Raw genomic sequence first — 25,126 nt, forward strand, 5'->3', positions numbered from 1 at the left:
TCAGGATGTTGGGCTGGGTCCACAAGGTGCTGCCTCAGCCCCCAGGGACCCCTCAGAAGACCAAGATGCAGGAAGAAGAGGAAGCAGAAGCAGAGCCAGAGCTGGTGCTGGAGCCAGAGGCAGAACCAGAGCCTGAGCCTGAAGCAGCTCCTGAGGAGGCCAAGCCTGAGGGCGAGTCCCTGGTGAGAAGCAGGAGGATGGGGGTCATGAGGAGGGGCAGGCTGACCTGTTGCTTGGGGACTTAGAGCTTGGGCCACCTGCTCCCCATGGTCCTACAATAGAAAAAGCTGGAGCTAGTGGTAGTAGTTGGCTAGTCCAACACTCATACAAACGAGGATGCTCAGGCCAATGGACAGGGCTTACTCAAGGCAGTTTCTATAAAAGTCTGGATAGTATATAGTGTAAGTTGTGGGTCATGCCATCTCTGCTATACAACTCTGCCATTATAGTGTGGAAACAGCAATAGATGATACATAAACAAATGAGCATGACTGTGTTCCAAGAAAACTTTATTTACAAAATCCGGTCTGGATATGGGCCATGGCTATATTTTGCCCACCTCTAGGATCAAGAGTAGAACCACTCAAAGGAGCCAGTGCATGAACTGTTTATCTTCAGTCCACAATGAGATTAGGAACTTGCTCAGAATAAAATCTACTGTGAAAATCTACAGTGTAACTAGGCACCCTTTTAGTTCAGCTGGTATTTGTATTGTAGTAACACTTTCTTCAGTGAAGAAAGCAGGGAGTTACTATACATTCTGGTGCCCACTATTTGATCATAGTGCACCAGTAACAGTTTTCAGATTGACACCAGTGCTTACACCACACCTTGAAGAGCATTTTTCTAGAACTTTTCTTCAAGCATATTAAAACTTGCTGTTCTGCATCCCTTGATGAGCCTGACAACACCTCCTTTAGCAGCTGGGGTGAACAGATTTAATTTAGCTCCCAATTGATGCTAGGCCCTGTGCTCAGGGCTGAAGGCATAAAGATGAATAAGGCATTGCCACTGGGGCCAGCGGACAGGCACCCAGTCAGCTTGTTCTGCCAGAGCAGGAGACAGGGCTGCCGAGGGAATGTGTGAGCCCCAGCATGGAGCTCAGCTCTCTGTTCTGAAAGGGTGAGTGGGTGTGGCAGACGGAGAACTTAGGAGCCCTGAAGACAAAGCTATCACTTTGGGGGTTGGAAGCAGACAGGAAGTGCTTACTAGACTCAGAGGGCTGGGCAGAATTCTCACCTGGGGAGGTGCTGAGGCTGGGCATTCCTGTCAGGGGAAAGGCCATTTCTAGGGTCATACAGGGTGTGTTTAGGAAATGGGCATAGGGTGTGTGCGTGTGTGTGCACATGGGTATGTATGTGTATGTGTTCAGGGTGTCTTTGGAGTTACGTCTGTGCGCACATAGGGGCATGCCAGCCAATGTGTGTGCATTTGTGTCATATGTACTTATGTCTATGTGCATTTGCACATGCATTAGTGTGTGTGGTTCCACGTGTATATGTGACATACTACTGTGTGTCTATCAAATTTCAGAGTATGTGAATATATTTGTGTCTTTATGTGTATGTACATGCTTGTATGTTCATATGTGTGCACACATGTTCACAGATCTCTAAATATATATTTTTTGTGCATGTACATGTATGGTTGTGTATGTAAATGTAGAAGTTTGTGTATGTGTATACACACATATATGCACATATTTGTTTGTCTGCAAATACACACATGTACATATGCCTGTTTATATGACTGAGTATACTGAGCACTCACATTTATGTGGTGTATACATATATACATATATACATGCAGAGAGAGACATGCAAATGTACCTATGTGTATGCACATGTCTGTATGCCTACATTGGCAGGTCTATATACATGTGTGTGTCTGCATGCATGCATGTGTGTATATATGCCTTGGTCACATGTGCTGGCATGTATACATTGTAGCATATATGTGTACATAAATATGTGTGTGTACACTTGGCATCTGTACATGCATTCACATGTGTGTGCAATGCACTTATTTGTATATACATACTGAGATATATTGTGTCACAGCATATATACCTATGTGTGTGTACATGCTTATATTTGAGTCCATGCACATATATAAATCCATGTGAAAGTGTGTGCACGTTTGTGTGCATGTGAATGTTTGTCTGTATGTGCACATAGGTGCATGCAGTAGCAGGAGGTGTGGCTGCAGAGGCAGGTGCGAGGCAGAGGGCAGAGGTGGAGCTCTGTCTGCTAGAGGACTGGGAAGTTTGTGCCAGAGGGAGGGTGAGCCCTGGCTGGGTGAGGGAATGGGCTCCTCCCCTCCCGCTTCCCCCGTGTTTCCCAGGCCTTCATAACTCTAACTGCTCCTCCCTCTTCTAAGGTCGCTGAAGTGGCACAGCTTCCTGGGGAAATGAGAGGTCTGGGAGGTAGGAGTGAAGGTTCCGCTCTGGGTATGGGACCCCTAGGGCTGGAAGGAAGAGAGTGCGCCAGGTGGAAAGCGAGGCCACCAGGACTTACAGAGATGGCCAAGAATAGAGCCAGTTAGCCCTTCAGCAGCTGCGGGTCCCTTGGGGTGAATCAAGGGCTCCTCCTGTCGAACCAGGCAGTCTTACCTACAGTTTATATGGTCTTATTTGAACCCTCCAGCCCCCTGAAGAACCAGCTCACGAGGAGCAAGTGGCTGCGGCTGACTCCAGCCTTCAGGGTGAGTGCTGGAAGCCCCAGCAGAGCCTCATGCCGGCCCCTTCCCCAGATGAGGAAACTGAGGCTCAGAGAAGCTCGGGGTGGGCTCCTGGAGACTTTTCAGCTGAACCGAACTGGAACCCTGGCCTTCTAAACTTTGGGAGTCTCCTTGCTCTCTTGCCTCTCAATGGGATAGAAATGGGCCTCTGGGAGGGCCTAGATCTAAAGTCTGGGGGACTCTTTTCCAGAAACCCAGGAGGCTGCCCCTCCTCTGCCCACAGCCCTCCAGGCCCAGGTCACAGTGGCTCCCGATGTGTACAGGTAACCTCACCACCCTCCCCCTCTCCCTAGGGCCAGCACCCTACTCCCCTCCAAGCCAGTGGGCCACTGGGGAGGGGGAAAGGGCAGCACTGGATTCAGTTCTGGAGTTGTTCTGGGAGAGGGCCCTGGAACATCCTGGAAGTTGGCTGGGGAGAGCTTCAGGGAGCATGGGGGTCTCCTGGACCAAATGGGCATCATGACCTAGAGAAATGGAGGCTGGGGCTGCAGTAACAAGCACCCCTTCTAGGGAGTCCAGGGCTGTCTCAGGGCTGGGCTGATTTCAGGGCTTCTGATTTTCCCAGCAAAGCTAGAAATCTACACTTGTGCCTGGAATCTCCCTGTTGGCTCAGACATTGTAGCCCCCAGTGCTCCTCCAACTGAGCACATCTGGGCTAAGGGTGGCACTGAGCTCAGGCAGTGAGTCTGAGCCCTCACATGTGGATGAGCACCCCAGAGGTACACCCCACAGACCTCTCTGGAGCTTTGAGTATGTGTTCATAGGCTGGGGCTTAGAGCCGAGGTGACAGGATGGGGACAGGAGAGGCTGGCCATGCTGTGCTGAGCAGCTGGTTGGGGGGCTCCAAACAGCATTGGGCATACCTGGCCTCATGACAGGAGCCACTGGTGTTCCCCATTTGTCAGAGAGGACCATGAGGCTCAGGAGGGAAGTGAGAGGTCTGAAATCTCCCAGGCCCAAGCCTCATCCTTTGGGCCACTGTGGGCTGCCATGCAGGCCGGGCTGGGCTGGGGCTGAGGTAAATGGTTGTCTCTCTCTGTGATCTGGCAGCTCCAGTGGCTGGGTGCTGACCTGGCTCAGGAAGAGCATGGAGAAGGTTGTGCCGCAGCCTGCCTGGAGTGGCAGGATGGCCCAGAATGGTGTTGCTGACACAGGGGCTCCAGCTGAGGTATGCAGGGGCTGGAGGCTGAGGAGGGGCCAGCTGGAGAGCAGTGGGTGGGAGGCTGCCCCTGGGCTCCTTGCCATGTCTGTCTGGTCTGTCCCCGTAGGATGGAGCACAGGTCATTGGGCTCTGCAGCCCCAGGGACACAGGTAAGGCCATGAGGCAGGGGGACTGTTCAGGGTGGAGCCAAGGGGCAGTTGGGATGGGATGCCCCCTGGGAGAGTCCATGTTGGCCAGAGCTTCTCTAGGCTTGGACCTGGGCTTCAGAGGGTCTCTGGTTCCTGCTCCAGGCTGCCCAGGCCCTGGGCAGTTTCCAGGCAAGTCTCTTATAGTTGACCACCTTTCTCTATGTTCTTTTTCTCATTGATTTTATTTGCAATTAATTTTTTTGATACTGGGGATTGAACTCAGGACATTGCACTTTCGAGGCAGGTGCAGCACCACTGAGCTAAAGCCCCGGCCCTATAAATTTATTTTTAATTGAGTTTATTTTTTAACTGATACTTAAAAACACAAAAACTATATACATGTGATGTTTTGTTATATGTATACATTGTATAGTAGGTCTACCAAATCTTTCTCATTTCTTTATGATTAAAAACATTCAAAAGCTTTTTTTCTAGCTTTGAAAAAAAAGTTTTGTACATCAGGCATGGTGGCACATGCCTGAGGTTCCAGCACTCAGAGGCTGAGGCAGGAGGACAAATTCAAGGCCAGCCTGGGCTACATAGTGAGACCCTGTCTCAGAATAACAACAATAACAAAAACAACAACAAAAAGTCTTGTATTACTGGAGATTGAACTCAGGGCCTTCACACCAGGCTATATCCCGAGCCCTTTATAAAATTTATTTTGAGACACAGTCTTGCTAAATGGCCCAGGCTGGACTTAAACTTGCAATTGTCCTACCTCAAGCACCCAAACTGCTGGGATTACAGGTGTGCACAGGCATGTGATATAGACAGGACCCAGTTGCTATCAATAGTCACTCTGTGTAGAGAGCATACCAGAACTCGCTCCTGTCTAGCTGCAACTCAGTACCCGTTGATCAACTTCTCTCCATCTTTCCCTCCGTGCCTTTCTCTATTTTCTAACCCTGAAGGGATTGCAGATGGACCCAGTGGGGCCCCCAGAGCCCAAGATGCTGGGTGAGTCCCTATCATTGTGTGTTACTGTTACCTTCGGGTGTGGGCTGAGCAGTGTGCCCACAGCTGAGGTTCTGGGTTCAGGAGCAGGGCCTGCTGCTGCCTCTGTGTGCGACCTTGCACCTGCCTGTTCCCTCTCCTGGACCTCACTTTCATTATCCATGGGCTTGGGACAATGTCCATGTGCTGCCTGTGGCTTGTGATACTGCTAATGGGAGACCCTGGGGGGGGGTCACCTTCTGAGAAGGCAGAGGTGGTGGATAAGGTCCTTACACGTGGCTTTTGTGTGGGTAAGGTTCACGTGGAGTCCAGAAGGAGAGCTTGGAGGCACTGAGGTGCTCAGTCGTGTCAGCCTCACAGTCAGCAACAGTGGCTGACTCCTTAGAGCTGACGGACGGTGGCTTCCTCATCAGTGAAGGTGGCCGGCTGGTGAATGGGAGAGCCCATATCCTGCTGCAGGGCACCCTGCTCAGTTCCAACTGCCTCTGCCTCAGTGGGAGTACAGGCTCAGCATGGCACAGACAGTGGTGATAACTGTAAAACAAAGCACAATCTTTAAATCTGTAATGATGAAACATGACATAGTAAAGTCCTTTGAGCCCTGTGGATAAAAACAGCTTTATAATAATGGTTTACATTTGTAAAGTGCTCTGGTGTTGTATGAACCTCTGGTATTATAAGAAAAGACATAAATCAAGGTTTTTAAAGTAAAATCCTCATTTTTAGATGGTGCCAACTATAACCCAGAAGTTTCCAGGACACTGTGGGTCCCCAAAGTAAGCTTGAAGCATTCATCTCCAGTTACCTCATTCATGCATTAGATTGTTGACCCCACTGAGGAAAAGGGCTTTTGTTCTGCCACAGAGTGGGGACTCCGTACACATGGGACACATGAGTAGATGAATACAGACAACCACACGCTCTATCCATGTGCGCATTGTGCCAGCCCTGTTTCTTTGGGTCCTCTACTTCCTTCTGAGGTAGCTGCTTGGCTGACTCCTGGGACCACTGAAGTCCTTTAGGATGAGGGTAGCAGCAGGACCTTCCAGCTTTCTTTTGGGCCATCCCTGTGGAGAAGGGTTGGCCTGGGAATGTGCAGCTCCCTGTAGAAGCTGGGGTTTCTGGGAGAACAGCTAGATCTGGGAACCCAACATTTTCCCCTGGGAGCATATAACTGATGGTATCCTGTCCAAGATGAAAATGCTGGGCTCCTTTAAAAAATGTTAATTTTCAGACTATGACAGTAGTGCCTTGTCTTAATTACTTTTTTCACTGCTAAGACAAAATACTCGACACCCAAAGTTAAAGGAGGAAAGATTTATTTCAGCTCAGTTTGTAGAGGTTTCAGTCTATAGTTAGCTGGTTCCAAGGCAGGGTGGCATGGCAGAGGGGCATTGGAGAGGAGAAACAGTACATGGTGTGGCAAAAGGAAGGCACCAGGCATCAGCAGCAGCAGCCTGCCTTCTTTCTGTTCCTTTATTTTCCACCCAGGCTACAAGCCTGTTGATTGACACCACCCATACCCAAGGTGGAGCTTCCATTATCCACCACCTTAATCCCAGTATTACACCCTTAATCTACATTCACACACTGTAATCCAGCCACCTTCGAGACTCCCCACCGATGACTGCGAGGGGCTTTGGGGGGACATCTAGATATAAGCCATAACATGCATTAAACACAAAATGGGTATTTCTAAGTATGGGGCCTTATATGTGATTATATAGGTCATGCACCCATGAGGGCAGCTCTATCTGTCCCTGTCACAGGGAGCTTCCTGTGCCACATTCAGATCCCCAAGTAGCTCCCACACCTCACCTGCTGCCAAAGCTGGGTCAGGTGCTCCAGAGCTTGGTCCAGCCCTGGGTCTGAATGTCAAGTTGGCAGGAGTTTCCTCGCCTCCTGGGGGCCTTTTGAGAGCACTGAGCACAAGGTCCCACTGCAGAGCAAGAGCCCAGGGCAAGGAAGGGCTGGTGAAGGCCAGGCCCCCAGAGGGCAGTCAGGATGGTATGTCTGCCCCGCCTTCAGGCTGCCCACTGGCCCTTCCACAGGTCTAGCCCATGGCTGCTCAGGTGGCTCAAGCAGAATCTGGAGAAAGTGCTGCCTCAGCCCCCAAAACTCCCTGAGGTGAGTGTGGAAGGGGAGGGGTGGGCAGCATAGCCCCTGGGAGGGGTTCTCTAGCAGGCTGTCCCCTTCCCTGGGACCCACCACAGGGTGATCTCCTCCTTGGAGCCTTCTTGATGGGAGGTGAGTGCCTGGTGATGGAGGGATTCCGGGGCAGCACTGAGCCCCTGCACTGGCCTCAGGCCAGGGCACAACTGGCCAGGATGTGTTGTGCATAGGATTTGCTTTGATCTATGACCTATGAACCATGACCTATGACCTCATTGCCTGTTTGTGTCCAGGGTTGCAGAGCTGAGCCTGCGGATGCTGTCTTGGGCCCAGGTACAGGGAGTGAGCCTGGGAGGGGCCAGAAGGTAGTTATAGTCTGGGCTTGCGGGAAGCAGGCCTGGGGGATTTGGGGGGAGGCTGTTAACCCTATCCCAGATGAGGGAGGGGTTCAGAGCTTGCCAGGAGTGGGCTATTGTGCATGTGTGTGGGGGCACTAGAGCCTCCTCCCTAGCCCAAGCTGGGAAACAAGTCTGGGGCAGACTCATGAGGCCTTTGCCAAGTCTCCTCTTTGGGGTGGTCCCAAGAGGCTCCCCACCCAGTCATGTTAATGCTTCCAATCTGGCACCCTCTGCCCTGGAGGGACTGAATGGAGCCCTGCCAAGGGTCTTTAGCTCCTGTTCTCCCTGCTGCTTAGAACCTCTGGGACCGACCCTGGAGATGGAGCCCACCGAGAGACCCTCCCTGCCCAGTCCTGGCTCCCTGGAGCCTGAGGTGGAGCCGACTGCAGAGCCCCAGCCCAGCTTCCAGGCCTCCTCCCTGACACCACCCAGGGACCCTGCCAGGTGAGCCCCCAAATGCTGCACCTCCTGTGAGGAGCAGGATTGTGCCTTGGCCCAGGCCAACACCCAACCTTCACAAAGGTAATTTTTTAAATTATAGAATTAACACATGTACCTGGGGGAAAATTCACTGGGCTGTGCAGAGCTTCCCCACATCACCCCCACCAGCAGCTCTGGTCCTCTCCCAAGTTCCCTCAACCCACACCCCCAAGCCAAGAGGGCACTTTTCCTTTCAGCACACACCTAACCAGAGCAAGCTGCCTGTGCTCTCCCTGGCCTTGCTTTCTTCACCTGAAACACTCCTGCAGGTGGGCTGGGGATTTAGCTCAGTGGTTCCACCGCCTGCCTTGCAAGTGCAAGGACCTGAGTTCGATCCCCGGGACCAAAAAAACAAAAAAAACACTCCTGCAGAGGTCGTTTGATACAGAGGGCTCTCCTTCACTGCCTCAGCAGCTGCATGGGTCTCCATTATACGTGCATAACAGCTTTCATGTAACCTCTCAGTGGACACTTAGATTTGTTTCCACACTTTTGCTGCAACCAGTAGCCTTGTATGTGTCTCACTGGCTAACATACAAGTAAATCTGTAGAATAAACCAGTGGAAGTGTAATTGGTGGGTCGAAGGTTACATATTTAAAACCAGGCTGGGTGTTGACAAGTGACTGCACCCTGGCAGTGAGAGCCCGGAAATGCTCTTCTGGGGCTGAGGGGGCAGTGTGGGGTTGCTGAGCTGCCTGCTGGGGCCTGAGCAGTAGCTGAGCTACTAGAGTTGATGAGCTAGGGACGATGGGGATGGAGGAAATGATCTTTGGGGCTGGAGACATGGGTAGAAGCTTCTGGAAGGCTCTAGCTCTTGTCGGTCTTGCTATCTGTCTGGGGGTTTAGGGGAGCTACTCTGGCCTCAGTTTCCCCATGAGCTTCCCACCTGGATACAGCTCACCCTCTCCCATGGCAGGTTGATAGCATGGCTCCTGCACAGGCTGGAGATGGCCCTGCCGCAGCCGGTGATCCATGGGAAAACTGGGGAGCAGGTCAGTGCTGGGCCTACAGTGTGGTGGAGGGCACAGGGGCGGGCTTGGGAGCTCAGGTCAGGGTGAGACAGGCAGCCCGGAGCGCTTGGGGAAGGCAAAAAGAAGGGAGCCTGTGGTGGACGCACAGACCCCCAGCCTGCCTGTCTGTGTGGCGCATGTTCATCCCACACACTCTCTGAGGCACCATGGCCGCAGGCAGGGAAGTGCTGGCCCATCAGGAGCTCACACTGCTTTGTGGGGGACAGGGAGGGTGTGGGGCTCAGAGACAGCGCCTCCTGGGAGCATCAAGAAGGCTTCCCAGTGGAGGTGACCTCCAAGCACATGCAAAGGCCAGGAGACAAGAGAGACCTGGGATATTCTGGGATGAAGTGGGGCTCACACGAAGCCAGCAGGTCCTGTGTGAATTCCATGGCAACAGGGGTGGTGTGGGCAACAGGACCTCTGACACTCAGTCCTTTCCTTCCCCAAGATCCTGGGACCTGGCCTTCTTTCTTGGGGACAGATGCACATTTTTGTAGAAGTACCTGAACTGGAAGGTGGGAGGCCTGTCTATGTGACCTTTGCCTGGTCCCAGCCTTCTGGAAACCTCAGTTGTTCCACCTGAGCAATGGGCTAACAATCCTGCCACCACCCAGAGTTGTGAGAAAGCAGGAAAGTGTTCTGTAAGAGAAGATGTCCTGGCCCAGGAGAGAGGAAGCCCTGGCCAGGTCCTGGGCCACTCAGCTACTCAGGGTCCTTGCCTGGCTCCTCTGAGCACGTGCCCTTGCTATGGCTATCTGGGGGCACCCCCAGCCTGTCTCACTGAGCCCCCCCCCCCAGCTCCCTCATTGGTTCTGGGCACAGCATGGACCTTCTTCCCCATTTCATGGGACAATGCGGGCCAAGAGAAATGAGTCAGGGTCACATGGCTGGCATCAGAATCTAGGTGTCTGGACTCCACATCTGGACTCTTCCATCAGCCCATCTTCCAAGCTGCCCTGTGCTGGTGGCTGTGCTGGGGAGAACACAGGAAGCCTGGGCTTAAGCCTTCAGGCTTTGCATTCATGTGGTCCCTGCAGGAAGCTGAACTGGCTTCAGAATTGGGGATGCTCAGTGGCCAAAACAATTGGTTGGTAGAGATGCCCTGGCTGAGAGAAGGGGCCCGAGGATGAGGGTGAGGCAGAGAAATGGAGAGGCCTGGGAGGGGCTTTGAGCCAGCCTCCAGGAGGGCGGGAGGAGGGTGTCACAGAGAGCAGAAGAAAGGTCATTGCCGGTGGAGGTGCCACCTGAGCAAAGACGCTGAGAGGGACCAAGCAATGGCTCCAAGGGGACAGGGAGAGGACAGAGGGCAGCCTCTGAGGCAGGGGATGGCAGGGAAGGGTAGAGCTTGAGGCACTGGAGTCTTTTGGGGGGATTTGGAAAGCCCCTTGGCCCTGGGTGTGCCAGGAGGGGGCTGAAGTGGGGAGAGAGGCCAGTAAGGCAGCCACGATAGCATCTTTCCTTTTCTCTGTGCAGCAGCTGAGGTCCTCTGAGATGTGCGACGTGCAGACCCGTAAGTGATACATTAGTGGGTCCTTATGTCTATCTCTGGGAGGTTGCTTTGTGTCCTTGGGTCTAAGTGGGGGGCATAACTGACCTAGAGCTGCAGGGGTTCCTACTCTGTGGGCCTCACCTGTGGTCAGCCTGTGCGGCTGGCCAGGGCCAAGCCTGGAGCCAGAATGACCCAGACGTGGTATCTAGCACCCATCCAGAGGATGCAGCCCCCAGATGGGCACCCCTTTCCTGTGGGCAGCACCAGGAAGAGTGGCCCTGGCCCCTGGCTTCAGGGTGAGTCAGTTTGGCTAAGCATAGTCCTGGTCAGGGGAGAAGAAAGGGACAAGGCGTCCCTGGGAGAGCCAGATCCCACAGATGCCAGTGCCCCTGAGCCGGGAGGCGCCGCCTCACTGTGGCTGGGCTGGGAGGTGATGATGCCTTTTACCCCAGCCCTGAGCCAGGGCTGATGGATGGAGGACAAAGGCCAGGCAGGGAGGGCAAGGGACAGAATCTGTTCTTCCTTCACTTCATGCCCCTGGAAAGGGATGTGATGGACAGGCATTCATTCATTCAACAAACATAATGGGCAGCCCACAGTGTGCTGGCCTGTGATAGGCTCTAGCAATGAGCAAAGCAGTGTTCAGGGCCTGCAGGTGGTGGTAGCCCCTATACCATTCTGGACATAGGCCCTCTGACCCTGGGTGTGGGGGTCCCAGGGCCACTCCCCACTGTGTATGCAAGGCTTTGTAGCCCCCGGGTGAATGGTGGTCTCAGCCTGCTTCGGTCGGGGCCTCCCTGCAGGTCCTGGAGTATGTGGTCACGGGTGGGCGCCAGACAGCAATGAGGACAGATGGTGCAGGTCCGTCTTCTAGGGTGGCCATAATAAATGACCACAAACTGAGTGACTCAGGAGAGCAGAAGTGTGTTCTCCCAGGACTTGGGAGCCAAAAGTGCAGAATCCGGGTGCTGCCAGGGTTGGCTCATCCTGACGCTCTGAGGGAGAGACTGTCCCCTGCCCACTCCTGGCTTCCGGTCACTGCTGGCTGTCCTCAGGGGTCCTTGGCTCTAGCTGCCCTCCAGTCACATGCGGCCTTTTCCTCTGTGTCAAATCCTCCTCTCCTTTCCTCTGTAAGGACAGCTGTTACTGGATTTAGGATCCACCCTAAATCCAGGATGATCTCATTTTGAAATCCTGAATTTAATTATATCTGCAAAGATCCTATTTCCAAATAAGGTCACATTCACAGGTGACAGGTTAGGATTTGTGCACATCTTTGGGGAGGACACTATTCAAGCCACCTCCTGGGGTAACTTGAGTGGTCGGGGGAAAGGGGTGTCTCTTTGCTCCCGCCCTGTCCCCTGGCCTCCCCTAGCCAGCCGGCCATCCACCCCTCCGCCTGTCCACCAGCTGCCCACCCTCTGTCTTCTCCTTTGTTTCAGGGGTGGTGGCAACTGGAGGCCTCTGAAACAGGGGAGAAGGGGATCTGGGAGAGCGCAGATGTACAAACAGACGGATGGATGAAAGGACACAAGGACACCCTGAAGAGAAGACTGGCCCAGGGGAGGGGGAGAGGTGGCCACTGATCCTCCCCCTGCTTGAGCTGCGAACCCCTGGTCCTGGCCGATTCCCAGCTCTGTCCCAGAGGCTCCTCTCAGTGTCCCTGGCAAAGAGGCAGCAGCCAGACCGCAGCAAGGGGAGGGCTGGCCACGGGCAGCCATGAGATTCAAAGTACATAGTGGGTAGACCTCCTCACCGGAAGGCGCCCACATCCCCACACAGGCCTCAACACTGAGCACCTCCCTTCGACCACACACCACACCCCTGGGGGACCCAGTTTCTCCCAGAAGTGGTCCTCCTAAGGCCTGGCCATTTCTCTTCCTCAAAGGACTGGGGACTACCCATGATTAGGGCAGACATTTTAACTGACATTAAAAATAATGAATTAGGACCGGGGATTTAGCTCAGTGGTTTCACCGCCTGCTGCGCAAGCACAAGGACCTGAGTTCGATCCCCAGTACCAAAAATAAATAAATAAATAAAAGTAATGAATTAGAGCTGGGGATTTAGCTCAGTAGTTCTACCACCTGCCTTGCAAGTGCAAGGTCCTCAGTTCGATCCCCAGTACCAAAAAAAAAAAATCATGAATTAGCACTTCACACCTGTGATTGCATGATATCCTTGCTTGGAACAAGCCTGTGCCAAGTGTGTAGGTTTTAAAGGGGTGGACTGAATGGGCTGTGTCCGGTGGTACCGGGGTTGCAGGAAGGGAGGAACTAGCCTGAGGTCCCAGCTGGCCCTGGTGTCTTTGTTTGGGTCAAGGAGTGATTTTAGAAATTAGAATTAGTTACCAACATTTAAAGCATAGGCTTTGTATAGAGGAAGTCTGACCTGCTCAGAAAGTGGGAAGCGCTGGCTGTGAGGGACCCACACTGTTGGGGAGGACAGGTCAAAACCAATGGCACTGGCCCTTCATTTGTACCCACCATTGAAATTTGGGTTTGAGCCCATGGCGTCTCAAACTGGCAATGAAGCAGAATAATTGCAGTGGAGGGAATAAAGCGAAAAAACACTGGGAGGTAAGAGTGCTGGACACTTCAGCTAATTCAAGCCTCGAATCCTTGATGCTGAAGGTAAAGCTAGATTGTTGGGGCCTAACTCAAGGAGACTAGGCTATAGTCAGCAGGGAGCCATTGTGGGTAGTTGAGGGAGGGAGGGACTTCACAAAGATTACACCAGGGCCGAGCAAGCATCGGAGGCAGGGAAAGCAATCAAAGCAGCTAAAGCAACTGGGAGCAACTGTCAACAATGTCGCACCCCTAGACCTCATGATTACAGTGTGGGTAGCCTGAGAGACTGTCTCTTCCAGAGGTGCCCACCTCCCCACATGGTTCTGATGATGGGAGGGACTGGGGCCTTACTTCTAAAAATGTCCAATGAGTGAGAGGCCAGTGCTTCAGGGCCAGGTATCTGTACTAGGGAGAGGGAGTGTCACAACCCAGACCTACCCAAGAGGACAGCTTGGAGCCAGCACTTTGGCTATGTTAGTGACCGGGGTCTGGGGTTGGGGCTGGGGTGGCCTAGAACCTATGTACCCCGGCACCCATCTGCTGGGGCTCCTTCTCCATGGGACTGCTGGTCTTCACTGGCAGGGATCAGAAAGCCACTTGACGGCCCTGAGGACAGAGAGGTCACTGAGCAGGAGCTGGCATATCTGAGAGGAGCCCAGGGGCAAAGCACCAGCCCTGAGTGGAGCAGCAGCTCCCTTGTGAGCTGGAGCCACCAGAATCTGGGTTCCTGGGGGCCCTGGAGCATCCGGGAGATTCAGACACCTGCAGAGGGGCTGGAGCTCCAGACCAGGGTGGTGATTTCTTCCTAGTCCTGCAGGGCCCTGCCCTGGGTGATGTGGAAGAATACCCTTCCTTGCCCTCCTGGCTAGGGACCTGGGCACCATCCTCTTCTCAAGCTGGGGCATCTCTGGCTGTAAATTGGGGACAGTCTATGGTCTGCTGCAGAGAAGAAAGTTCCCACCCAGGACGACACCTAGTACCAAGTGGCTGCCTGTGCTCCGTGGAATAAGGGGTCAGGACACCAGGCTCTGGGCTCTGTCTCCAGCTTCCTGTGTGGCTGGGCTGGCTCTTTGGTCTATACAGTTCAGAGCTCTGTTCTCAGTCTTCTGGGTGCTAATGAGTCCTCAGGCTGGGAAATGTTCTGTGCCCTGGATGTCTCCTGCTGTGCCCAGGCAGCAACTTGTGTCCCAAGGGGCTCTTGGAGTGTAGAGGCTACACCACTGTGGACAACAACATCTCACATATCCCTCCACTGGATGTCGGGTTGGAGGAACCTCCCTCAAACCCTCCAGGGAGATCGAGCCCCAGGGACATTTGCAGGGCCAGAGACGCCAGGACCTACCGTGGAAGAGCTTCGTTCAGAGTGTGCAGGGGGCTTCCCTGGGAAGCAGGGATAATATCTGTACTTGGAAGCTGGGAGTCCCAGGCCTGACCCATGGGAAGTGCCCCATAAAATAAAGTGATCATCTACTTCTTAGTTTGCTCATTTGTAAAACAGGATAAGATACAAAAGTATAGAAATCAAATGGGAATAGTAATTATTCCCATCTCAGAGGTTGCTGTGAGGACTAATAGAGTTAATCCTTGTAAATCACTCAGCACAGGGCCTGGCTTGGGAGTGTAGCTGTACTTACTATTGCTGTCTTTGTTACTGTGCTACACCATGAGCAATAACCTCCAAGATCACAAAAGAAGCCTTGAGACCAGCTTCTATTTAAAGTCACAGTTACTAATTGATGCTTGGCTCAAGGGCCATCAAGACCCCTGGAATTTTGGGGGGATACCTGGTGTCCAGGCAGTCTGGCCCCTGCTCCCTGACATTTGCTTGGGGTGGGCTTGGGTTTAGGATGAGACTCTCCTGTACTCTTTTCTCCTAAGCTTCCAGGCCCTGGGTGTTTTCATTGTCAGGGTCAGGGTGCATGGAGCAATGTTGGAAATTAGACTGCTTTCTGAAGGGAGGATTCCTCCACCCACCTCTCCACCAGTTCCCTTGCAGGTGGAGCTGTGAGGGCTAGGAGGGCAGGGAGGACTGCCTGAAGCAAGTGCTGGGCTCATGGGGATGTTGTCACCAGGACCAGCCTGCACCACCACCTGCAATGCTGTAGTGTGGAGCACTTTTTTCTCCAGCACAAACTTCTAAGAAGGAGGCCTCAGTGAGAAACAAACTTGATCAACCATAAAGCTCCATGTCAAGAGAAAAAGGGAGAAAATAAGGAAAGGAGACAGGGTGAATGACTGTGGGCTTCAGCCCATCACATGAGCCCTGGCCCAGTGGTCAGTGGTTGTGCTGGCCATGGTGCCTTCCTTGCCCGTTGCTTGCTAGGAGCTCATGTGCTGCTGGCTACATCCAGGGCTCCCTCTCATACCCCATAAAGGCCCCCTCTGCATTCCTGCAGTCAGCATCCTCCCCACGGAGCAGGTGGATTCTGACCTTGTCCTCGAAGAAGTTGACCCTCACTGGGAAGATGCCGAGCAGGACAGCAGCACCAGCCCACAGGGGACAGAGGCAGCTCTGGTGTTTGAGGAAGAGAATGAGGCTGTGATAGAGATGCCCAGGTGAGGAGCCAGAGAAGTCCTGGGAAAGAGTAAAACAACAGCACACAGTACAGAGTCCCAAAGGTAAAACAGGGCATGGAAGCTGGGTGTGATGATGCACACCTGTAATTCCAGCACTCTGGGAGACTGAGGCAGGAGAATGGCAAGTTCAAGCCCAGCCTGGGTAATTTAGCAGCTTAGTGAGACCTTCTCTCCAAATAAAAAAATAAAAAAGGGCTGGGAGTATAGCTTAGCACAAAGGTACTAGGTTCAATCCCTAATACCTGGGGGAAAAAAAGCATGGAGAGGAGCCAAGCATGCCTCCCCTACCTTTCCCCATGGTCACATTGGCTATTTGGGTTTTTTGCCCCATTCCAGAGACAATGTGGGCACCTACAAGCATGTACTCTACAAGCATGTACTCCCCTCTTCTTATATGTGCAAAAGATAGTGTATCATATGCACATATCTGCACCTTGCTATGTTTGTTCAATTAATATACCTTGAGGTCCTTCCACATTCTGTACATAGACAGCAAACTCATTGTTTTTATGGCTGCATAATATTCCATCATCTGGACATACTGTAATCTATTTAGCCTATCTTCCACAGATGGTTATTTAGGTCATATGTTAGCTTTGTTACTGTAACAAAATACTTGAGGTAATGAACTTTTATAGAAGGAAGCTTTGGGGGGGCTCAAGGTTTCAGAGGTTTCAGAACATGGTAGTTTGGCCCCATGGTTTTGGGCCACTGATGAGGCAGGTCAGCAGTGGAGAGTGTACAGCAAAGCAAAAGCATTTGATTCATGTCAGGGGTGGGAAAGAAAAATAGAAGATGGGGCTGCAGTCTCTCTACTGCCTTCCAGGGCGCACACATCAATGCCCTGAGACCTCCCACAAAGCCCCACCCCTTAAAGGGTCTATACCTTCCAGTTGCATCGGTCTGGGGAATACACTGTTAACATTTGGACTTTCAGGGGGCATTGTGGATCTAACTATAGGAAATTGACCCCCAAATTTCATTAGTGTGAACAATTCTGCGGCAAGCTCTCCTGTATGTATGTATGCGTGTGTGTATGCCCACGTGTGCACACCTCCGCAGGGTGGATCTCCAGGGGGGCCCACTGGGTCCTCGGACACGGGAACAATAACAGTGATCACCAAATCACCCTCCATAGGAATGGCACAATCTCTGTTCCCACTAGTGGTGCTTAGTGACAGCTACTCAAGCTGGGAGGTTTCCAGTCCTCAGGATAAGATGGGGAAACTGAGGCCCAGAGAGGCCCAGGGTCACCACAGGACAGTAGGGGCTGGGAGAGGCCCCTCATGTAGTGAAGAGGACTTGACACCACAGAGAGCCTGGGGTTGCTGGGGGCTGGGGCGCTGCACAGGTGGGGGCCCCAGGTAAGCTTTGGCTGGGGAGTCCAGGTTTGGTCCTAGCAGTCATGGGACATGCTACAGAAAATGGGGGCAAGAGGTAGACTTGGGGTGTCTGTGGTGGGCTCACTCCTATCTCCAACCCCAACTCAGGGAGCTGTCCCTGACTCAGGAGGAAAAAGAAGAGGAGGAGGATGTCGAGGAGGAGGAGGAGGAGGAAGAAGAGGAGGAGCAGGGGCCTGAGTAAGTCACCTGTCTGCCAGGCTAAGGGCTCTCCCAGGGAGGCAGGGTTCCTGTGTGCTTCTGGGCACTGACCAGAGACAGTGGCAGAAGCTGGGGTCTCCGCTATGCTTATGGACCCCACAGGAGTCCTCTTATTCACCACTCAACATCCCGCCTCCAACACACATGCGTGTGCACTCTGGGACTGCTGCTGGGTGTCTTCACCTCCAGGTCCCCAGAGCCTACGACAGTGCCTGGCACAGTAGGCACTAAAGAAGCATTGGCTAAATGCAGGGACGGATGCACGAATGGACACACACAATGGGCCCACAGCTTTCCCCTCCTATTAACAAAGCCAGGGCGGCCTCCCCTCACACACACCCCAGCCATCTCATGGCTCCCTGCAAGGCCGTCCTGGATTCTTCTCTGTTGTCAGTGGCCGATTCCTCACCCGCATCTGCACTGCAGCAGTAAAACACAAGGAAAAGACAAGTTAACATCTGGAGAGCAGAAAGCACAAGGAGGGAGAAGGCTGTGAAGATGCGGGGTGAGGAGGATGCTGGCCAGGTGGCTCAGGTGGACAGGAAGAGGTACAGGCAGTGGGCACCTGAGCCCAGTTAGGGTTGGAGCCGTGAAGTGGTGAAGTGAGGTCACAGCCACGGCGCTGACCAGTGGGGCTGGAGGAGATGGCCAGGGAGGGAGTGTGCGGAGAGGAGAGGCACAAGGGCCAGGGAGCTGAGGAGGAGCTTGAAAAGAGAGACAAGAAGAGTGTGGGGCCCAGGGCCCTGCGGAGGCGCTGCCTCCAAAACGGGCTGTAAAGGTCTTGGGCTTGATTTCCAGAAAGCAGTGGGGGGCCAGTGAAGGTCTGTGTGCAGGAGAGCAGTGTGACAGGGCAGCTGTGTTGGAAAGAGCTTGAAGCAGGGGAACCAGTAAGGAGACTGGTAGGGGTTGGTGAGAAGGTTAGTCTTTCCCCTGCTCCAGGTTCCTTGCATTCTTCCCTGTCCTTGTCACACTGCCCACTATGGACCCCTGGCCCGCACCCTCTGGCCATAGCTCACAGCAGGGTAGTGCCATGACTGTTAGGAACCCAGGCTTTGGCATCAGAAGTCCCACTTTGCTCCTGCCCGATCCGAGTTCCCATGTCCACAGCAGGGGGCTAGCAGGAGCCCTGGCAGAGGGGCCACAGTGCGGGCTGTGAGAAGGACGTGGTGAGGCCTGGCCCAAGAGAGCGCTCTGTCCGGGATCACTCATCTCCACAAATGGCCCCTTTCAGCACAGGTCAGGAAGGGCTTACACCACGAGACCAACAAGGGATTTTGGGGCTGGGTGCTTGTGGGGTGTCATCTGCTCACAGTCCACCCTTGCTCAGTTCACATTTACTCTTTCCCATCTTGGCCTGAGGAACACAGCTTCTACTTGCTTTCCCCCAAGGGTGGGGAGCTCACAACCTCTGGAATGCTGTCTGTCCCATCCATAGGTGCCTCTGACTGTGAAATTATTCTTGTACCAAAGTGAAGCTGCTTCCCTCATTCTGCCCTCTGGGCCTCCCCACTCCACACCCCAAAGTGGAAGGGAGACTTCAGGTGCAGCCTGGTTTGCCCTCTGCCCTCCACCTATCTCTGCGTAGAGTGCACAGCTCTGAGTCTCGCCCCACTAAATCTGTGTGCCCAGCACATCGGCCTGCAAGCCCTGTCCTTGTCACTGCACGGAGCTGAAACCAGCTGTGCTAAACACACGCTCTCACCACCCACATGTTCTCAGAGTGCAGTGCACACAAACACACCCATGCACATCTGCTCGGTGCACACAGACACCCACTCCAAGGTATGCACACACTTGCATGTGCAGGCACACACACGCACGCACAGCACCTTTCCTACATGTGTGTGCACACAGGAAGCCTGTACACCCTTGCATATTGGCCCTTGGGGCATGCTCAGAGAAGCACATGCATACAGTTGCCCACAGATGCGGCACATACACCACACATTTCACGAGAAGGTTTCACACGTTTGCAGTACAGAATGATTACATCTATTGTGGGGAGTTGATACCTGTACATAACACATCTTAATTCTTTTTTATCCCCTCAATCCCCTCCTTCCCTGCTCCTTCCATCCCTTGGTCTTCTCCTCTTTGCAAAAACTCTATCCCATTTTTCTGCTGATTGGTTTTTTTCATCCCCTTTCCCTCCTTTCCTTCCCCATTCCCTCCATCTATTGTTCTCCTTCCTATTTGAAAATTCTCCCTACTTTCTGTTATCTATTTATTATTATGTTCTTTATTTATACTTTTGGGTTTCTCATACAAGAGAAACTATGTGATATTTAAGCTTGTAATTCTGATTTATTTCACTTAACATTATGGTCTCAAGGTGCACCCATTTATCTACCAACGACTCAAGTTCATCCTTCTTTATGGCAGAGTGGCACTCCATTGTGTATAAATACTACATTTTCTGGGCTGGGGATTTAGCTCAGTGGTTCCGCCACCTGCCTCACAAGTGCAAGGTCCAGAGTTCAATCCCCGGTACCAAAAGAAAAAAAAAAATACTACATTTTCTTCATCCATTCATCTATTGATGGTCATATAAGCTGCTTCCAAGACTGAGCTAATTTGAATTGTGCTGCTATACATATGGGTTTGCACGCATCACTGGAATATGATGTCTTTAACTGTTTTAGGAAGATACCTAGAAGAAGAATAGCTGGATCAAATGGAATTTCTATTTTTAATTTTTTCAGGAATCTCTATACTGATTTCCATAATGGTTGTCCTAGTTTACACTTCCACCAACAATGTAGAAGGATTGCATTTTCCCTGAGCTTGCCAGTATTTGTTATTATTTGATTTCTTGATGTTGGCTATTTTTTCTGGAGTAAGATGGAATCTCAGTGTTGTTTTAATTTGCATTTTTGTAATGGTCAATGATGTTGAACATTTTTTCATATATTTATTAGCCATTTATACTTCTGAAAAGTGTCTGTTCATTTCAGCTGCCTATTTTTTGATTGGGTCTTTTATTTTTAAGGGTCTAAGTTTTTTAAAAGTTCTTTATATATTCTAGATGCTAGTCCTCTGAGGAATAGCTGGCAATTTTTTTCCCTTTCTGTAAAACCACACACTGTCTTAACTCTGTTGGTTATTTCTGCTGTTGTACAAAAGCTTTTTAATTTGATATGATACCATTTGTTGATTCTTGATACTACTTGTGCCATTGGGGTTCTGTTTAGGAAGTCCTTGCCTATGTCCTCAAGAGTTTTACCTATTTTATCTTCCAGCAGACTGTTTCTTCTTTAACACTTAGATCTTTGATCCATTTGATTTTAGTTCAGTATATGGTGAGCTATATGGGTCTAAACTCAATCTTCTACATGTGGATAGCAGTTTTCCCAGCATCCTTTATTAAAGAGGCTGCCATTCCTCCATTGTGGGTTTTCAGCTCCTTTCACACAAAGTTTTGCCCAGAGCTTGAAAATTGGGGGACTGTTGGTCCCTGGGCCCAGGAGAGACAAGGTTCCTCCTGTGGTGACAGAGTGCATGGTCCCAGGGCTAGGCCAGAGGGCATGAGGCCTGGACAAGCAGAGCTGGGCTGTCACTGTCTGGGGAAGGATGCTCTTGGCCAGCTTCACAGAGGCATAGGTGACTGATGACGCGAGGGCCCTGGTAATGCAGAGGGTCGCCTAGCAACCTCATCTCTTCAGGCAACAGCTCAGCTTTTCCTAGCAACCATGGCCTTTTGGTCCCCACCTGGCCTCCCTGGGGGCACTTCTGCAGAGTTCCCTGCACATCCCCTTCATCTGATTAGAAGCAGGAAGAATTGGTGGCTCTGCTGCCATCCCAGCCACACTGGCTGGGGAGCTGGTCTCCTGGCCTAGCCACGGCTCTCCAAGTCTCTGCGTGCAGGACCAACCTCAGGCCTGGGATGAATGCTCCGGCCCCCAGCTGAACTCCTACAGCATGGGCCTCCTTGCTGGCAAAGACAAACAGACCCAAGTAGGTGGCTGCCTCTGCCTGAGGGCTCTCTCCTTCCTTCCTTTGGGGTCTGCATTTCAGGGAGCAATCTGCTGAAGTCGATGTGAGGACCTTCACTTGGGGAGCACAGCTTGCTGGGGGTTTGGGGCGGGAAGAGAGGACCAGTGACCCTGGAGAGCTGGCTGCTGCTACTAATCCTAAGCTTTAACCTGGAGGCCACAGGGCCCTTGCAAAGCCCACCTCAGCCACGCTTAGATCCTCTGCTTAAAGATCCCTGAGACCTGGCACTGTCTAGGAATTGGTGGGCTGCTACTGCTGGGCTAGGTGAGAAGGACTGGGCACACTGTTGAGGTGGGGCAATGCGGATTTGGGCACAGACTCCCCTCGAGCCTTTGGTGATATTGAAAGGGCCACCATCGGGCTTTCTAGGTGTCTATAGCTGAGGCTGTTTGTGTAAAATGTTCCCCAATCCACGTGGATGATTTCATAACTCTGCAGATCGATGAAGATCTCCTTTGGGATTAAGAATAACAACAAGAGCAATAATAATACCAGCTGCCAGTTAATCAGTCCTTTTTCTGGGCCACATACTGTGCTAGGGCAGTCTGAATGGCAGATTCTGTTGTTAGTCCCATTTCACAGATTGGGGGCCCTGCGTGTCCAGAGCTGCTGAGCCAGGAAGTGCAGAGTGGGTGGTTCTGTCCTGTGTCAGGCTGGCCCCAAAGTGAACACTTGGTGCTGCAGACAAGGAAAGCTCTTTCTGTTTAGAGATGAAGAATCTAGAAGAATCCCAAGAACCACATCGACAGTCTGTTTTGACTTCCCATCCGATTCTCATGGCCCTTCGGACCTCACTCAAATAACTCTGGGGTACAGCCTGGGCCAGACCTGACCATCTGACAGATGAGCAGACAGAGGCAGCCCCAGGGCTTCCAGGGCACTTGACCAAGACCATACAGCGATTTCCTGCCCACTTTAGGGAAGAACAGGCCCCAGAAGGCTCTGGCTGGGATGTGCCAGTGCGTTTCTGGGCCTTTTCACTGGCAGGCTGAGAGCTGAGCAGTGCCCTCAGTCCATGTTGGGAAAGTAGGCACCGCACCCAGATACTTTTAGGGGCCCATGAGAATGTGTTTGGTTCTGTTATTGTTTGATTTTTTTTTTTTTTGTGGTACTGGGGATGGAAGCCATAGCCTCACACATGCTGGACAAGTGCTCTACCACTGAGCTCCACCCTCAGCCAGAGAATATTTTAATTTCTTTTAAAATAAGTCCAAAAAGTCTGGGCATGGTGGCGCATGCCTATAGTCAGGAGGGCAAGGCAGGAAGATCGCTGAGAGTTCAAGGCCAGCCTAGGCTACGTTGTGAATTCAAGGTCAGCCTGAACTGCATAATAAGACCCTGTCTCAAAAAAAAAAAAAGAATTTTTAGACAAAAATTTGGAAGATATAATACTAATATATTAGTCTACATATGAATGTAGTCATAAGAAATTTGTTATAGATTTTTAGAGGAGGAGCCTATGTAAGCTAACATGCTCAGGAGCTGTGAAAGTCATCATGCGGCCTTGCTCTTGGGATTGGAATCTCTGGAAGATGGGTTTCTTCTCTTGATTATTCAGGTCCTTCCCAGTGAAAATAAGAACAATGGAGTGAGTTGGGTGCTCAGATCATCTGGGCACTTGTCCTACCCCTCCATGCACAGGGGGCGGTGTGGATGCCCAGAGAGCCCACAGAGGAGTGGTGAGCCCACGGCCTGGGCTGCAGACACCCGCGTCTCTCCAGGCTCGCCCCATACAGGCTGTGTGACCGTAGACCAGCCATCAGGCCTCTCTGGGGCCCAGCCCTGCCTCTCAGGGTTGTTTGGGTGAAGAGTCAGGGAGACCATGGGTGCGAATGCTTGGCACCATGCCTGGCACACAGCCTATGCGAGCTGCTTGGCGATAGGATCACGGGCTGATTCCTGCTCCCAGGTGGCTGGGCCCATGCAAACTCAGCTACACTCCCATCCTTTCCTCCTCACCCACTCAGGGTGGCAGAGTCTTGGCCCCTGGGTGGAGGGTGGTGAATCCTGGTTTCTGGGTGGCAGACTTTCGCAGCATCCTCTATGAGTGCTTCGGTGACGTGAGTCTGTCAGGAACCAGGACTGATTCCAACTACAAAATTCACATGAACCCCTGGTCTTTTTTTTTTTTCAAGACAGGATCTCACTATGGCCTTACTCTGTGGTGATCCTCCTGCCTCAGCTTCCTGTGTGCTGGGATATTACAGGTGTACATCATCATGCCTAGCCTAGGCCCCTGGGTTTTTTTTTTTTTTTCTTGTTGTTGTTTGGTTTGTTTTTCAATACTAGGGATTGAAGTGAGAGCCTTTGCACTGAGCTACATCCTCAGGCCCTTTTATCTCTTTATTTTGAGACAGTCTTGCTAAGTTGCTAAGTTGCCCAGGCTGGGCTCAAACTTTCCATCCTCCTGCCTCAGCCTCTCAGAATGCTGGGATTACAGGTAGGCAGCTCTGTGCTCAGGGAAGCGCTTGATCTTGAGCCATCATTTTAATCCAGAAATTACATGGGACATCTAAGGGACCAATTTTGCCTAGAGAAGGCTCTTTGTGATATTTATGTATTAATATTCAAATTAATTTGAATTAAATATCAACATCTAAATATTGGGAAATTCTACTTTTTGAAATGTATGATTTAGCTTCCTCTCAAAAATTGGAAGGGGGCTGGGGATTTAGCTCAGTGGTTCTACTGCCTGCCTCACAAGCTCAAAGACCCGAGAGTTTGATCCCTAGTACCAAAGGAAAAAAAAAGATTAAAAAAAAATTGGACGGTCTGGCCAACCCAGGTCTCCAGTCCAAGTGGAGTGGGTTGCTACCTTCAGGTGGACATGAGCTCTCCATTCACCACAGTCCTTGCTGTCCCCTGCAACCACCTCCTGGCCCTGTCACTCATGGATGCCTGCTGCCTGGGCCAGGGACTTTGGACACTTTCAGCAGTTGCAAGGTGGCTCTGATCTTGGGGAGCAGAAAGAACCAAGGCTGAGGGTCAAGGATTATGTGGTTTGGGATAATTTGCTGTGTGGTTTTGGCCAGGTCAGTTTACCCCTCTGGTCCTCATTGTTCTGTACTTCCTGCCTACAGCCCTAAGGTGGCCTGGAGACTCAGGTGCAGCCTGGGCATATGCTCTAGACAGATACAAGGCCTTGCAGGCCCCTTTCCCCACCACCCTCATGCTGTTCTTGGCACATGTTGTCAGCCCTTCCTGGATGTCCTTCCCACCTGTTCCTTGTTTTAACATCATCAGCCTTGAGGCCCTGCTCATAGGCTGCCTCCTCGAGAAGTCCCCCTTCCCAGCAGAGTCCTGTCACGTCCTACATCCCACCTCTGTCTGAGTGCATCTAGAGGGGGTGATTGTGAACAGGATGCCACCCTGGGAGCCTTATCAAGTAAAGACTCGGCCCCTGTGCTCCCTGCTCTGGCCCAGAACTTGGCTGTCAGCAAGCGTCAGGATGTTGAGCCCTTCTAACCTCTGCTCTCTCCTGCCAGCCTTCTGGGTCCCAGTGTGCTGCTGGATAGCTGTTTGGTGGGACGGGTGGGTGTGGACCAGAGCAACTTAAGCAAGACCCAGTGCCAGAAGGCCTCGTTGCAGGTACGTAGAGCCACAGGTGCCAGGTGCCACTGGGCCTGGGCTGGCTTTGGTGAAGGACTGGGCTTGTCCACTGCATTTAGAGGGGTGGGTGGGGATTCAGCTGGTGAGATGCCCATGGGACAGAGGGAGCAGGGTGATGGTCACATTCCTTACCAGGGGTCACATGTTGTCAGGAGGGGGTTTCGGGGCCAGATAGACCTGGGCTCGAGTCTTCACGTGACTGCCCTCAGCCTCTGTGGCCACCTGTGTAAATGGGGC

The 25,126-nt window shown here is 52.1% G+C and overlaps 1 protein-coding gene across 1 annotated transcript in view; it reads left to right on the plus strand.

The window, feature by feature from the left end:
• The window catches only part of Cngb1 (cyclic nucleotide gated channel subunit beta 1), a 69,385-nt gene continuing 44,259 nt past the window's right edge, over window positions 1-25,126 (plus strand). Inside the window, exons 1-14 of the mRNA XM_087191941.1 lie at window positions 1-182; window positions 2,646-2,703; window positions 2,930-3,002; window positions 3,790-3,907; window positions 4,008-4,050; window positions 5,013-5,049; window positions 7,098-7,173; window positions 7,452-7,491; window positions 7,853-8,000; window positions 8,954-9,029; window positions 10,524-10,560; window positions 15,506-15,665; window positions 17,177-17,266; window positions 24,766-24,868. Of these exons, the coding sequence (XP_087048067.1) occupies window positions 6-182; window positions 2,646-2,703; window positions 2,930-3,002; window positions 3,790-3,907; window positions 4,008-4,050; window positions 5,013-5,049; window positions 7,098-7,173; window positions 7,452-7,491; window positions 7,853-8,000; window positions 8,954-9,029; window positions 10,524-10,560; window positions 15,506-15,665; window positions 17,177-17,266; window positions 24,766-24,868 (1,236 nt within the window). The 5' untranslated portion in view covers window positions 1-5. The remainder of the gene's footprint in view (window positions 183-2,645; window positions 2,704-2,929; window positions 3,003-3,789; window positions 3,908-4,007; window positions 4,051-5,012; window positions 5,050-7,097; window positions 7,174-7,451; window positions 7,492-7,852; window positions 8,001-8,953; window positions 9,030-10,523; window positions 10,561-15,505; window positions 15,666-17,176; window positions 17,267-24,765; window positions 24,869-25,126) is intronic.

Source organism: Heterocephalus glaber, unplaced genomic scaffold (genome assembly GCF_053883595.1).
Source record: "Heterocephalus glaber isolate CG9 unplaced genomic scaffold, H.glaber_assembly_v1.0 deba00000071, whole genome shotgun sequence".
Lineage (NCBI taxonomy): Eukaryota > Metazoa > Chordata > Mammalia > Rodentia > Bathyergidae > Heterocephalus > Heterocephalus glaber.